General features: G+C 54.2%; 1 protein-coding gene across 1 annotated transcript in view; it reads right to left on the bottom strand.

The window, feature by feature from the left end:
* Nucleotides 1–12573, bottom strand: part of LOC116958706 (mucin-5AC-like) — an 88615-nt gene extending 76042 nt beyond the window's left edge. The window contains exons 1-4 of the mRNA XM_076058903.1: nucleotides 12398–12573; nucleotides 8052–8228; nucleotides 5944–6038; nucleotides 68–200 (exon numbers count right to left, since the gene is read on the bottom strand). Of these exons, the coding sequence (XP_075915018.1) occupies nucleotides 68–200; nucleotides 5944–6038; nucleotides 8052–8228; nucleotides 12398–12542 (550 nt within the window). The 5' untranslated portion in view covers nucleotides 12543–12573. The remainder of the gene's footprint in view (nucleotides 1–67; nucleotides 201–5943; nucleotides 6039–8051; nucleotides 8229–12397) is intronic.
* Between the last annotated feature and the right edge of the window lie 1893 nt (nucleotides 12574–14466).

A 14466-nucleotide genomic window follows, 5' to 3' on the forward strand; every position in this document is an offset into this window, starting at 1 on the left:
ACCACCCACCACCACCACCCACCACCACCACCCACCACCACCACCCACCACCACCACCACTACCCACCACACACGGGCACGAGTGAGCGCCACGCATCCACGGTGCGTCCGGCGAGGGCGCAGGCCTGCACGTAGGAGGCGAGGGCCGAGCAGAGCGATGCAGCCGCATCCTGGCCGGTGCAAACCTCGTAGCGGCACGCCTGTCACACACACACACAGATACATATACATGTACATACACACATACACACACATACACATAGACACACACACATACACACACATACACAGACACACACAGACATACACACACACATACACACAGATACACACAGATACACACAAACACACACACTCACACACACATATATACACACACACTCACACACACATACATACACACAAACATACACACACAGACACACAGACACACACACAGACACACACACAGACACACACACAGACACACACATACAGACACACACACAGATACACACAGACATACATACACACAGTGGGTGGGTGAGTGTGTGGGTGAGTGAGTGGATGAGTGAGTGAGTGGGTTGGTGAGTGAGGTGGTGGGTGAGTGAGTGGGTGAGTGAGTGAGTGGATCAGTGAGTGAGTGGGTGAGTGGGTGGGTGAGTGGGTGAGTAGGTGTGTGGGTGTGTGTGGGTCTGTGTGTGTGTGTGCGCGCGCAGTGGATGTGTGTGTGTGGGTCTGTGTGTGTGGGTCTGTGTGTGCGGTGTGTGTGTGTGGGTCTGTGTGTGTGTGTCTGTGTGTATGTGTGTGTGTCTGTATGTGTGTGTGTCTGTGTGTGTGTGTGCGGAGTGGATGTGTGTGTGTGTCTGTGTGTGTCTGTGTGTATGTCTAAGTGTGTGTGTGTGCGGAGTGGATGTGTGTGTGTGTGTGTGCAGAGTGGATGTGTGTGTGGGTGTGTGTGTGTGCAGAGTGGATGTGTGTGTGTGTGTGCGGAGTGGATGTGTGTGTGTGTGTGTGTCTGTGAAAAGCCACTACGGGTGGCCACGTGGAATGTTCGAACGCTCACTGCAGAGGAGAGGCTGCCACTCCTCTGTCGGGAGCTGGACCGGTACCGCCTGGATCTATGCGGCATTCAGGAGGTCCGGTGGACCGGCTCTGGCTCCTGCCACCATGAGGGGTGGACAGTCCTCTACTCGGGGCAGCAGACTGCCAAACAACAGGGTGTGGGTCTTCTTTTGAACAAAAGAATGAAGGGGGCGTGGGAGCGTGGCGGTGAGGTGTGGGAAGCTGTAAGCCCCAGGCTACTTTGGGCTCGCCTTCCCATCAACCGGAGGCGAGGAATGGTGGTCGTGGTTACTTATGCCCCCACCGAAGATGAACATCCGTGGAGGGATGCAGGCAAAGCCGATGAGTCAGATGCCTTCTATGACCTCCTTTCACAGGTGCTGGCTAAAGTGGCCCCTCGGGATAGAGTCATCATGTTGGGTGACTTCAATGCCCGAGTTGGTCATGATACTGGCACCTGGTCTGGAGTGATTGGAGGGCATGGGCCAGATCAGCTCAATAACAACGGTAGGAGGCTGCTAGATTTTTGTGCAGCCCATGGGCTTGTAATTACCAACACGCTGTTCCGGCATCGGCGCATCCACACAACATCATGGATGCATGCCGGGTCCAAGCAAGAACATCTGCTGGACTACATAGTGACGGACCAGCGAATGCGAGCCCATGTCCTTGACACCAGGACCTACCGTGGAGCTGATCTGCCCTCTGACCATCGACTAGTCATCTGTAAGATGCGCCTGCCATTCTTCCACTCCGGTGGTGGGTGTACACCCAGGACCCCATTCCAACCTAAAGTGGCCTGGTCTCAGTTATCTGATGAAAGTTGCAAGCGAGAATTTCATCATCGCTTGCAGCTGGGATTGGCATCGTCCCCGACTCCTCCTGATGTCGAGGGTAAATGGGCGAGGTTTAGGACTGTGACTCATGCAGCTGCAATGGCTGCTTTGGGTACGCGGTCCAGACCTCCCCAGACACCCTGGATGACAGAGGAGTTGTTCAGGATGGTTGAGAAAAAGCGACAGGCCCACTGTCATCGGCTACAGAACCCCACGTCAGAGAATGAGGAGGCTTACCGCAGCCTTCGCTCGGAGGTTCGGAGAGCCGTGAGGCGCTGCAAGGATGGGTGGTGGTCGCGGGTTGCTGAGGAGATGGAGTCTGCCTCAGTGGCCCGTGATCACAAATCGCTATTTAACTCCATCAAAAAAGTAACCTGCAGCGCCACACCTATTACCATCATTAGGGGAAAAAACGGTGATCCAATTTCCGACCCCCAGGAACAGGTTCGCAGATTTGCTGAGCATTTCTGTGAGGTCCTGGGGGAGGGAAAATCCCACAGCCAGGAAAACATCGTGGCACAAAGTGAGGATGACCCTGCTGAGGCTGCGGTGCCTCAAATATTGGATGAAGTCACCCCCTGTGAGTGGCTGGCTGAGGTGCCATCTGCTGAGGAAGTATTGAAGGCGATACGGAGTCTGAGACCAGGAAAGGCAGCGGGCAGAGATGATCTCCCAAGCGAAATGCTGAGGGAGGGTGGCGTTTGTGCACAGACTGCCCTATATGACATCATAACAACAGTCTGGACCACTGGACGGGTTCCGCAGGATTGGAAGGATGCCCTGGTGGTCCCCCTTTTTAAGAAGGGGGACCGCACAGACTGTAACAACTACAGGGGCATCTCACTCCTCAGTGTGCCGGGAAAGGTCCTGGCAAGGATTATTCAGCATCGCCTTGCCAGGCACGCTGAGGAGAGGCTTGCGGAGCCCCAATGCGGTTTCAGGAAAGGGCGGTCCTGCACAGATGCCATATTTTCTGTCCGTCTGCTACAGCAGAGGTGTAGGGAATTCCAACAAGACCTACATCTCTGCTTTATTGACCTGGTCAAGGCCTATGATACCATCAGTAGGCCTGGGCTCTGGGTCGTTCTTCGTGCTTTTGGAGTACCTGACCCTCTGCTCACGATCATTAAGGACCTTCATGATGGTGAGCGGGCCCGGGTAAAACTACGTGGCCGGGAGTCAGAGCCATTCCCTGTACACCTTGGGGTGCGACAGGGATGTCCTCTGGCTCCCACATTATTTAACATCTATTTTGACCACGTAGTTCGTGAAGCCTTCAATAGCTGTACCGGGGGAATCTCCATATGGTACAGATATAATGGGAGGCTAATCGATGCCCGGGTGCGGTCAAGGGATGGCTCCCTATTGCTCAACCACGTTATGTATGCTGATGACTTGGTAATAGCTGCTCAGTCAGAGGAGGAGTTGGAGACGCTGCTGCTGAGACTGGAGCGTGCCACTAAGAGGTGGGGCCTTACCATCAGCCCCACCAAAACTAAGCACCTGCCTGGGTATTTTGTACCATCGGACACTCCACCCCCACAACTCCCAATCGGTGATGGGGCAGTTGTGGAGAGAGTGGAGAGTTTCCCATACCTGGGCAGTGTGCTTATGACTGGCTCCAGTTTAACAGCAGAGGTCTCACTCCGAATCAGTCGAGCGGCAATATCTTTTCATCGGTTGCGTAACGCTGTGTGGAAGCTACCTGGTCTGTCGCTCCGCACTAAGCTTCAGGTCTTCTCGGCCACGGTCATTCCCTCCCTTCTCTACGCTTGCGAAACGTGGACCCCCCTAATGGAACATCTTCGCCGGTTAGAAACATTTAGGCTGACCTGCCTACGATCCATCCTGGGTTTAACCAGACTGGATTGTGTGAGGAGCTCACAAATCCTTGAAAGATCTGGGCAGGGTCCCATCGGTGAGCTCCTCCGGCAGGCAAGGCTGCGATGGCTGGGTCATGTAGCCCGCATGCCCAGCCACCGCATGCCGAAACAGCTTTTGTTTGGCCGGATTGAGGGGGCTAAGCGGGCGCGGCACGGGCTAGAGAAGAGATGGAGTGATGTGGTACAGGAGGACGTGGAGCTGAGTGGACTTGCCGATGACTGGTACCAGCGGTGTCAAGATCGGCCTCTGTGGAGGAGGCTCGTGAAGGATGCTACTGGGCAGTTGGAGGCAGTCGCCCTCCAACAACAACGGAGGGCGGAGGAGCGACGCTCACAACAGCGAGCGGAGCGCCGGGTGGCTAAAGCACAGCAGGTTGGCACAGTAGGGGGCACAGGTGGTGCATCAGCCAGTCATCTCAGTCAGTCGACCCGTGGCACCTGGGTCTGCCCCGTGACCTCCTGCCAGCGGGCGTTCGACACTTCACGTGGCCTCAGGGTGCACATAGCCTGGCACAAGTGTCGTGGTGACGTCACCGCCACTTAGTGGCGAATGGCGGTTGTTGTTGTTGTGTCTGTGTGTGTCTAGGTGTGTATGTGCGGAGTGGATGTGGTTTCGTGGTAATTAATTGGAGGTGGAGGGGTTACCAGCCCCTCGCACCCGTCCAGAGCCCCCGTTTAGCCCCTGTGGTGGACACATATGCCATGAGGGGAGGAGCCAATCAAAATTGGATCTCCCCCCACAGCACTGTCCACGACAGAGTTGCCCGTCCGGCACCGCGAGGAGGTAGGGGGTTGTTTTGCCGGACCTGGTCAAGGCCTATGATACCATCAGTAGGCCTGGGCTCTGGGTCGTTCTTCGTGCTTTTGGAGTACCAAAGCGGGCCCGGGTAAAACTACGTGGCCGGGAGTCAGAGCCATTCCCTGTACACCTTGGAGTGCGACAGGGATGTCCTCTGGCTCCCACATTATTTAACATCTATTTTGACCACGTAGTTCGTGAAGCCTTCAATAGCTGTACCGGGGGAATCTCCATATGGTACAGATATAATGGGAGGCTGATCGATGCCCGGGTGCGGTCAAGGGATGTATGCCGATGATTTGGTAATAGCTGCTCATTCAGAGGAGGAGTTGGAGACGCTGCTGCTGAGACTGGAGCGTGCAACTAAGAGATGGGGCCTTACCATCAGCCCCATCAAAACTAAGCACCTGCCTGGGTATTTTGTACCATCGGACACTCCACCCCCACAACTCCCAATCGGTGATGGGGCAGTTGTGGAGAGAGTGGAGAGTTTCCCATTCCTGGGCAGTGTGCTTATGACTGGCTCCAGTTTAACAGCAGAGGTCTCACTCCGAATCAGTCGAGCGGCAATATCTTTTCATCGGTTGCGTAACGCTGTGTGGAAGCTACCTGGTCTGTCGCTCCGCACTAAGCTTCAGGTCTTCTCGGCCACGGTCATTCCCTCACTTCTCTACGCTTGCGAAACGTGGACCCCCCTAATGGAACATCTTCGCCGGTTAGAAACATTTAGGCTGGCCTGCCTACGATCCATCCTGGGTTTAACCAGACTGGATTGTTTGAGGAGCTCACAAATCCTTGAAAGATCTGGGCAAGGTCCCATCGGTGAGCTCCTCCGGCGGGCAAGGCTGCGAAGGCTGGGTCATGTAGCCCGCATTCCCAGCCACCGCATGCCGAAACAGCTTTTGTTCGGCCGGATTGAGGGGGCTAAGCGGGCGCGGCATGGGCTAGAGAAGAGATGGAGTGATGTGGTACAGGAGGATGTGGAGCTGAGTGGACTTGCCGATGACTGGTACCAGCGGTGTCAAGATCGGCCTCTGTGGAGGAGGCTCGTGAAAGATGCTACTGGGCAGTTGGAGGCAGTCGCCCTCCAACAACAACGGAGGGCGGAGGAGCGACGCTCAGAACAACGAGCGGAGCGCCGGGTGGCTAAAGCACAGCAGGTTGGCACAGTAGGGGGCACAGGTGGTGCACCAGCCAGTCATCTCAGTCAGTCGACCCGTGGCACCTCGGTCTGCCCCGTGACCTCCTGCCGGCGGGCGTTCAACACTTCACGTGGCCTCAGGGTGCACATAGCCTGGCACAAGCGTCGTGGTGACGTCACCGCCACTTAGTGGCGAATGGCGGTTGTTGTTGTTGGAGTGGATGTGTGTGTGCCGCTCACCGTGTAGAAGCGTGCCGGGTCCACGTCACCGTGGCAGGCGCCGAAGGCGGATTGCTCGCTCAGCACCAGCGAGCACCACCGCTCGGCAAAGCCTGCTGCAGCGGCACAACCACCGTCACCACCGTCAACCACCACCACCACCGGCAACCACCATCGGCAACCGCCACCCCCGTCAACCACCACCACCACCGTCAACCACCACCACCATCAACCACCACCACCACCACCACCACCGTCAACCACCACCATCAACCACCACCATCAACCACCACCACCATCAACCACCACCGTCAACCACCACCACCACCGTCAACCACCACCACCAACCACCGTCAACCACCACCACCAACCACCGTCAACCACCACCACCGTCAACCACCACCACCGTCAACCACCACCACCACCACTGTCAACCACCATCACCACCACCGTCAACCACCACCACCACCACCACCGTCAACCACCACCACCAACCACCGTCAACCACCACCACCAACCACCGTCAACCACCACCACCGTCAACCACCACCACCATCAACCACCACCATCAACCACAATCAGCATCACAGCCGTCGTCACCACCACCGCCATTGCCAGCATCATCATCATCAGCAGCAGTATCATCATCAGCATCAGCATCATCATCAGCAGCAGCATCATCAGAGTCATCATCAGCGTCATCATCAGCATCATCAGCAGCAGCATCATCAGCATCATCATCAGCAGCAGCATCAGCAGCAGCATCATCAGCGTCATCATCAGCATCATCATCAGCAGCAGCATCATCATCAGCAGCATGTCCCCGTGGTGTCTCTGTCCCTCCCCCCCTCCAGCTGCGGTGTCTCTGTGTCTGTGTCTCTGTGGTGTCTCTGTGGTGTCTCTGTGGTGTCTCTGTGTCTCTGTGGTGTCTCTGTCTCTGTCTGTGTCTCTGTGGTGTCTCTGTGTCTCTGTGGTGTCTCTGTCTCTGTGTCTGTGTCTCTGTGGTGTCTCTGTGGTGTCTCTGTCTCTGTGGTGTCTCTGTCTCTGTGTCTGTGTCTCTGTAGTGTATCTGTGTCTCTGTGGTGTCTCTTTGTCTCTGTCTCGGTAGTGTCTCTGTGGTGTCTCTGTGGTGTCTCTGTGTCTCTGTCTCTGTAGTGTCTCTGTGTCTCTGTGGTGTCTCTTTGTCTCTGTCTCTGTAGTGTCTCTGTGGTGTTTCTGTGGTGTCTCTGTGTCTGTGTCTCTGTCTCTGTGGTGTCTCTGTGTCTGTGTCTCTGTGGTGTCTCTGTGTCTCTGTGGTGTCTCTGTCTCTGTGTCTCTGTGGTGTCTCTGTGGTGTCTCTGTCTCTGTGGTGTCTCTGTCTCTGTGTCTCTGTAGTGTCTCTGTGTCTCTGTGGTGTCTCTTTGTCTCTGTCTCTGTAGTGTCTCTGTGGTGTCTCTGTGGTGTCTCTGTGTCTGTGTCTCTGTCTCTGTGTCTCTGTGTCTGTGTCTCTGTGGTTTCTCTGTCTCTGTGGTGTATCTGTCTGTGTGTCTGTGTCTCTGTCTCTGTGACTCTGCCTCTGTGTCTGTCTCTGTGCCTCTGTCTCTGTCTCTGTGTCTGTGTCTCTGTCTCTGCGGTGTCTCTGTCTCTGTGTCTCTGTCTCTCTGGTTTCTCTGTCTCTGTGTCTCTGTCTCTGTATCTCTGCCTGTGTCTCTGTGTCTGTGTCTCTGTGTCTCTGTCTGTGTCTCTGTGTCTCTGTCGCTGTCTCTGTGTCTCTGTCTCTGTGGTTTCTCTGTGTCTGTGTCTCTGTGCCTCTGTCTCTGTGTCTCTGTCTCTCTGGTTTCTCCGTCTCTGTGTCTCTGTCTCTGTGTCTCTGCCTGTGTCTCTGTGTCTCTGTCTCTGTGTCTCTGTCTGTGTCTCTGTGTCTCTGTCGCTGTCTCTGTGTCTCTGTCTCTGTGGTTTCTCTGTGTCTGTGTCTCTGTGCCTCTGTCTCTGTGTCTCTGTCTCTGTCTCTGTGTCTCTGTCTGTGTCTCTGTGCCTCTGTGTCTCTGTGCCTCTGCCTCTGTGCCTCTGTGTCTCTGTCTCTGTGTCTCTGTGTCTGTGTGTGTGTCTCTCTGTGTCTCTGTGTCTCTGCCCCTGTGCCTCTGCCTCACCGGTGCTGGCGCTGGCAGCGCACGGCTCTGCCAGCGCGTCCCCTGCGGGGCGGCAGGAACCCCCCCCGCGCGCCCCGACCCCCCAGGAGTCGGCGAGAGCGGCAGCCGTGGCCTGCACCACCCCCTGGCTGCAGCGCCAATCGTCGCCCGCGACGCCGTTGAAGTTGCCGCACAGGCCTGCACACACAGGTTCGTGATCACACACACACACACAGGTACACACATACACACAGGTTCATGATCACACACACACACAGGTACACACACACACACAGGTTCATGATCACACACACACACAGGTACACACATACACACAGGTTCATGATCACACACACACACAGGTACACACACACACACAGGTTCATGATCACACACACACACAGGTACACACACACACAGGTTCATGATCACACACACACACAGGTACACACACACACACACAGGTTCATGATCACACACACACACAGGTACACACACACACAGGTTCATGATCACACACACACACACACAGGTACACACACACACAGGTTCATGATCACACACACACAGGTTCATGATCACACACACACAGGTTCATGATCACACACACACACAGGTTCATGATCACACACACACACACAAGTTCATGATCACACACACACACACAGGTTCATGATCACAGGCACCCACACCGGTTCATGATCACACACACACACACACAGGTTCATGATCACACACACACACAGGTTCATGATCACACATACAGGCACACACACACACAGGTTCATGATCACACACACACACAGGCACACACACAGGTTCGTGATCACACACACACACACAGGCACACACACACAGGTTCATGATCACACACACACACACACAGGCACACACACACAGGTTCATGATCACACACACACACAGGCACACACACACACACACACGGGTTCATGATCACACACACAGGCACACACACACACAGGTTCATGATCACACACGCACACACAGGTTCATGATCACACACACACACAGGTTCATGATCACACACACACACAGGCACACACACACAGGTTCATGATCACACACACAGGTTCATGATCACACACACACACAGGTTCATGATCACACACACACACAGGCACACACACACAGGTTCATGATCACACACACACACACAGGCACACACACACAGGTTCATGATCACACACACACACAGGCACACACACACACAGGTTCATGATCACACACACACAGGTTCATGATCACACACACACAGGTTCATGATCACACACACACACACAGGTTCATGATCACACACACACAGGTTAATGATCACACACACACACAGGTTCATGATCACACACACACACAGGTTCATGATCACACACACACACAGGTTCATGATCACACACACACAGGTTCATGATCACACACACACACACAGGTTCATGATCACACACACACACACAGGTTCATGATCACACACACACACAGGCACACAGGCACACACACACAGGTTCATGATCACACACACACAGGTTCATGATCACACACACACACAGGCACACACGCTGGTTCATGATCACACACACACACACACAGGCACACACACACACAGGTTCATGATCACACACACACACAGGCACACACACAGGTGCATGATCACACACACACACAGGTTCATGATCACACACACACAGGTTCATGATCACACACACACAGGTTCATGATCACACACACACACAGGTTCATGATCACACACACACACAGGTACACACACACACACAGGCACACACACAGGCACACACACACAAAGGCACACACACACACAGGTAGACACACACAAGCACACACACAAGCACACACACACAAGCACACACACAAGCACACACACACAAGCACACACACACAGGTTCATGATCACACACGCACACACACACAGGCACACACACACAGGTTCATGATCACACACACACACACAGGCACACACACAGGTTCGTGATCACACACACACACACACAGGCACAGGCACACACACACACAGGTTCATGATCACACACACACACAGGCACACACACACAGGTTCATGATCACACACACACACAGGCACACACACACACACGGGTTCATGATCACACACACACACACAGGTTCATGATCACACACACACACAGGTTCATGATCACACACACACACACAGGCACACACACACAGGTTCATGATCACACACACACAGGCACACACACAGGTTCATGATCACACACACAGGCACACACACACACAGGTTCATGGTCACACACACACAGGTTCATGATCACACACACACACAGGTTCATGATCACACACACACAGGTTCATGATCACACACACACACACAGGTTCATGATCACACACACACACACAGGTTCATGATCACACACACACACAGGTGCATGATCACACACACACAGGTTCATGATCACACACACACAGGTTCATGATCACACACACACACAGGTTCATGATCACACACACACAGGTTCATGATCACACACACACACAGGTTCATGATCACACACACACACACAGGTTCATGATCACACACACACACAGGTTCATGATCACACACACACAGGTTCATGATCACACACACACAGGTTCATGATCACACACGCACACAGGTTCATGATCACACACACACACAGGTTCATGATCACACACACACAAAGACAAAGATCCCCCATATAGCCTGTAACAGACTGTAGGGGCAAGTGCTGTTAGCGAGCACCTATGAAGGCCGAAACGGTACACGAGGGGGTGGGTGGCCAGCACCACGCCCGACCGCCTTTGTCTCCCTAGTGGCGATGTTTACACACCGCACCAGGTACTCATTTGAGGCTGAGTCGACCTAGGGGAGGCCCGGGACCGGTTCAGATAATCGTCACTGGTGTTGGCCGTGAGCGGGAATCGAACCCGGGTCACCAGGTTCATAGCGCAGCGCGCTAACCGCTACACTATCGCTCCCCACACACACACACACACAGGCACACAGGCACACACACACAGGTTCATGATCACACACACACAGGTTCATGATCACACACACACACAGGCACACACGCAGGTTCATGATCACACACACACACAGGCACACACACACAGGTGCATGATCACACACACACACAGGTTCATGATCACACACACACAGGTTCATGATCACACACACACACAGGTTCATGATCACACACACACACAGGTTCATGATCACACACACACAGGTACACACACACACACAGGCACACACACAGGCACACACACACAAGCACACACAGGCACACACACACAGGTAGACACACACACAAGCACACACACACAAGCACACACACAAGCACACACACACAGGCACACACACACAGGTTCATGATAATACAGGTACATGATCACATGTACCTGTGAACAACAACCGCCATTCGCCACTAAGTGGCGGTGACATCACCACAACGCTTGTGCCAGGCCATGTGCACCTTGAGGCCACGTGGAGTGTCGAACGCCCGCTGGCAGGAGGTCACGGGGCAGACCCAGGTGCCACGGGTCGACTGACTGAGATGACTGGCTGGTGCACCACCTGTGCCCCCTACTGTGCCAACCTGCTGTGCTTCAGCCACCCGGCGCTCCGCTCGTTGTTGTGAGCGTCGCTCCTCCGCCCTCCGTTGTTGTTGGAGGGCGACTGCCTCCAACTGCCCAGTAGTGTCCTTCACGAGCCTCCTCCACAGAGGCCGATCTTGACACCGCTGGTACCAGTCATCGGCAAGTCCACTCAGCTCCACATTCTCCCATCGTGCATCAGCTCCATCTCTTCTCCAGCCCGTGTCGTGCCCATTTAGCCCCCTCTATCCGGCCAAACAAAAGCTGCTTGGGCATGCGGTGGCTGGGGCATGCGGTGGCTGGGCACGCGGTGGCTGGGCACGCGGTGGCTGGGCATGAGGTGGCTGTGGCATGTGGTGGGCTACATGACCTGGGCCCATCCGTTCCAATCACTCTGAAACCAGGTGCCAGCATCACGACCTCTTCGTGCATTAAAGTGGACGAACTAGATTACGCTCAATGCATCGCTCCCCGCGTGTCCCCGTGTGTCTGTCTCCATGTCTAGCCACGAGTCCTTGTGTGTCTCACCCCGTGTCTCACCGTGTGTGTCTCACCCCGTGTCTCACCGTGTGTCTCACCCCGTGTCTCACCGTGTGTCTCACCCCGTGTCTCACCCCGTGTGTCTCACCCCGTGTCTCACCCCGTGTGTCACTCTCCGTGTGTCTCTCCCCGTGTCTCTCTCCACGTGTGTCTCTCTCTCCCCGTGTGTCTCTCCCCGTGTCCCCAGCCGCGTGGAGTCTCACCGCGCGTGAGTCCGCGCAGGTCCGGGCTGGCCGTGACGAACATCTGCATCGTGAGCTCCGTGCGGATCTGCAGGAGGAGCGAGGGGCTGGAGGAGCTGGAGGCGCCCTGGGTGGGTGGCAGGAGCAGACGCACCTCCACGAACATCGATGACACCCGCTGGACCTCCACCGAGTCTGTGTCGACACGCGGGGGGAGAGACGCGGGGGGAGACGCGGGGATGCGCAGTGAGAGACACAGACACAGATACGAAAGAGTTTAAAATTTTGATTTAAAGCCTTCGTGACTGCACGGATTCATATTCTTGGTTCTTTCGGTGAAGTCACCACCACGTAGAAGGGAAACAACAAAATAATACAAAAATATAAAACAATTCAATTATCATTCTTGGTTATTTTAATATAGATAGGGAAACGATAAAATAATAAAAAATTATAAAACAATAAATTTATCACGACGTTTCGACTACAACACAAAGAAGCAATCGTCATCAGGTGTGAAAACCACGGCAAGAACATTTGTGGTTTTCACACCTGATGATGATGATGATTGCTTCTTGTGTTGCAGTCGAAACGTCGTGATACATTTTATTGTTTTATATTTTTGTATTTTATTGTTTCCCTTCTACGTGGCAGTGACTTCACCGAAAGAACCAAGAATAATAATTTTATTGTTTTACAATAATTTTATTGTTTTATATTTTTATTATTTTATTGTTTTCCTTCTACGTGGCGGTGACTTCACCGAAAGAACCAAGAATAAAAATTGTATTGTTTTACAATATTTGTATTGTTTTATATTTTTGTATTATTTTATTGTTTCCCTTCTACGTGGCGGTGACTTTACCGAAAGAACCAAGAATAATAATTTTATTGTTTTATATTTTTGTATTATTTTATTGTTTCCCTATCTACGTGGCGGTGACTTCACCGAAAGAACCAAGAATATATTTCCCCAACAAGGCTGTGAAGGCTACACAGGGGCTCTGTAAACCTCTGTGTGTGTGTGCGTGTGATCACTAAACCCGCTGCTGAAGCAAGCACTTGCCCCACTAGCGTGCGCGAGGCTACCTGGGGGAGCTTTGCCTCTGGTACCTGTGACGTAGGGCAGGGGGAGGAGGTCCTCGCCCTGGCTCACGATGCTCGCGCTGGAGAATTCGATATACTCCTTCATCCAGCAGTGAGAGAGAAGAGGGAGGGGGAGGGAGGGGGAGGAGGGGGTGAGGAGGGGTGAGGAGGGGGGAGGAGGAGAAGGGGGTGAGGGAGATGGTAGTGAGGGTGAGGATGGTGGTGAGCGTGGGGTGAGGATGGGGGTGAGGATGACAATGGAGTCGAGGGTGGGGGTGAGGGTGAAGATGGAGGTGAGGATGGTGGTGAGCGTGGGGTGAGGATGGGGGTGAGGGTGAAGATGGAGGTGAGGATGGTGGTGAGCGTGGGGTGAGCATGACGGCACCACCACGAGGAGGTGCCGTCCGGCACCTCCTCGTGGTGCCGGACGGGCAACGCTGTCGTGGACAGTGCTGTGGGGGGAGGGCAAATTCCGATTGGCCTCTCTCCCCATGGCGTCTGTGACCACCACAGCGGCCACATGGGGGCTCTGGACAGATGCGAGGGGCTGGTAACCCCTCCAGCTTCAATTAACTACCACTAAACAACGATGTAAAAAATGTAATAAGCTTGTACCGGAGGCCCTGGGGGGGACAGGCGTCTATGACGTCTCCTGGCCAAACCCCAATTGGCGGAGCCAGGAGATTGAATCTCTACCCTCGGGGCTCCTCCAGAAACAACGAAAAACCACTACGGGTGGCCACGTGGAATGTTCGAACGCTCACTGCGGAGGAGAGGCTGCCACTCCTCTGTCGGGAGCTGGACCGGTACCGCCTGGATCTCTGTGGCATTCAGGAGGTCCGGTGGACCGGCTCTGGCTCCTGCCACCATGAGGGGTGGACAGTCCTCTACTCGGGGCAGGAGACTGCCAAACAACAGGGTGTGGCTCTTATTTTGAACAAAAGAATGAAGGGGGCGTGGGAGCGTGGCGGTGAGGTGTGGGAAGCTGTAAGCCCCAGGCTACT

The sequence above is a fragment of the Petromyzon marinus genome (assembly GCF_048934315.1).
Source record: "Petromyzon marinus isolate PM22_M1 ecotype Great Lakes invasive population chromosome 80 unlocalized genomic scaffold, UKy_Petmar_22M1.pri1.0 chr80_unloc.3, whole genome shotgun sequence".
Taxonomy (NCBI): Eukaryota; Metazoa; Chordata; class Hyperoartia; order Petromyzontiformes; family Petromyzontidae; genus Petromyzon; species Petromyzon marinus.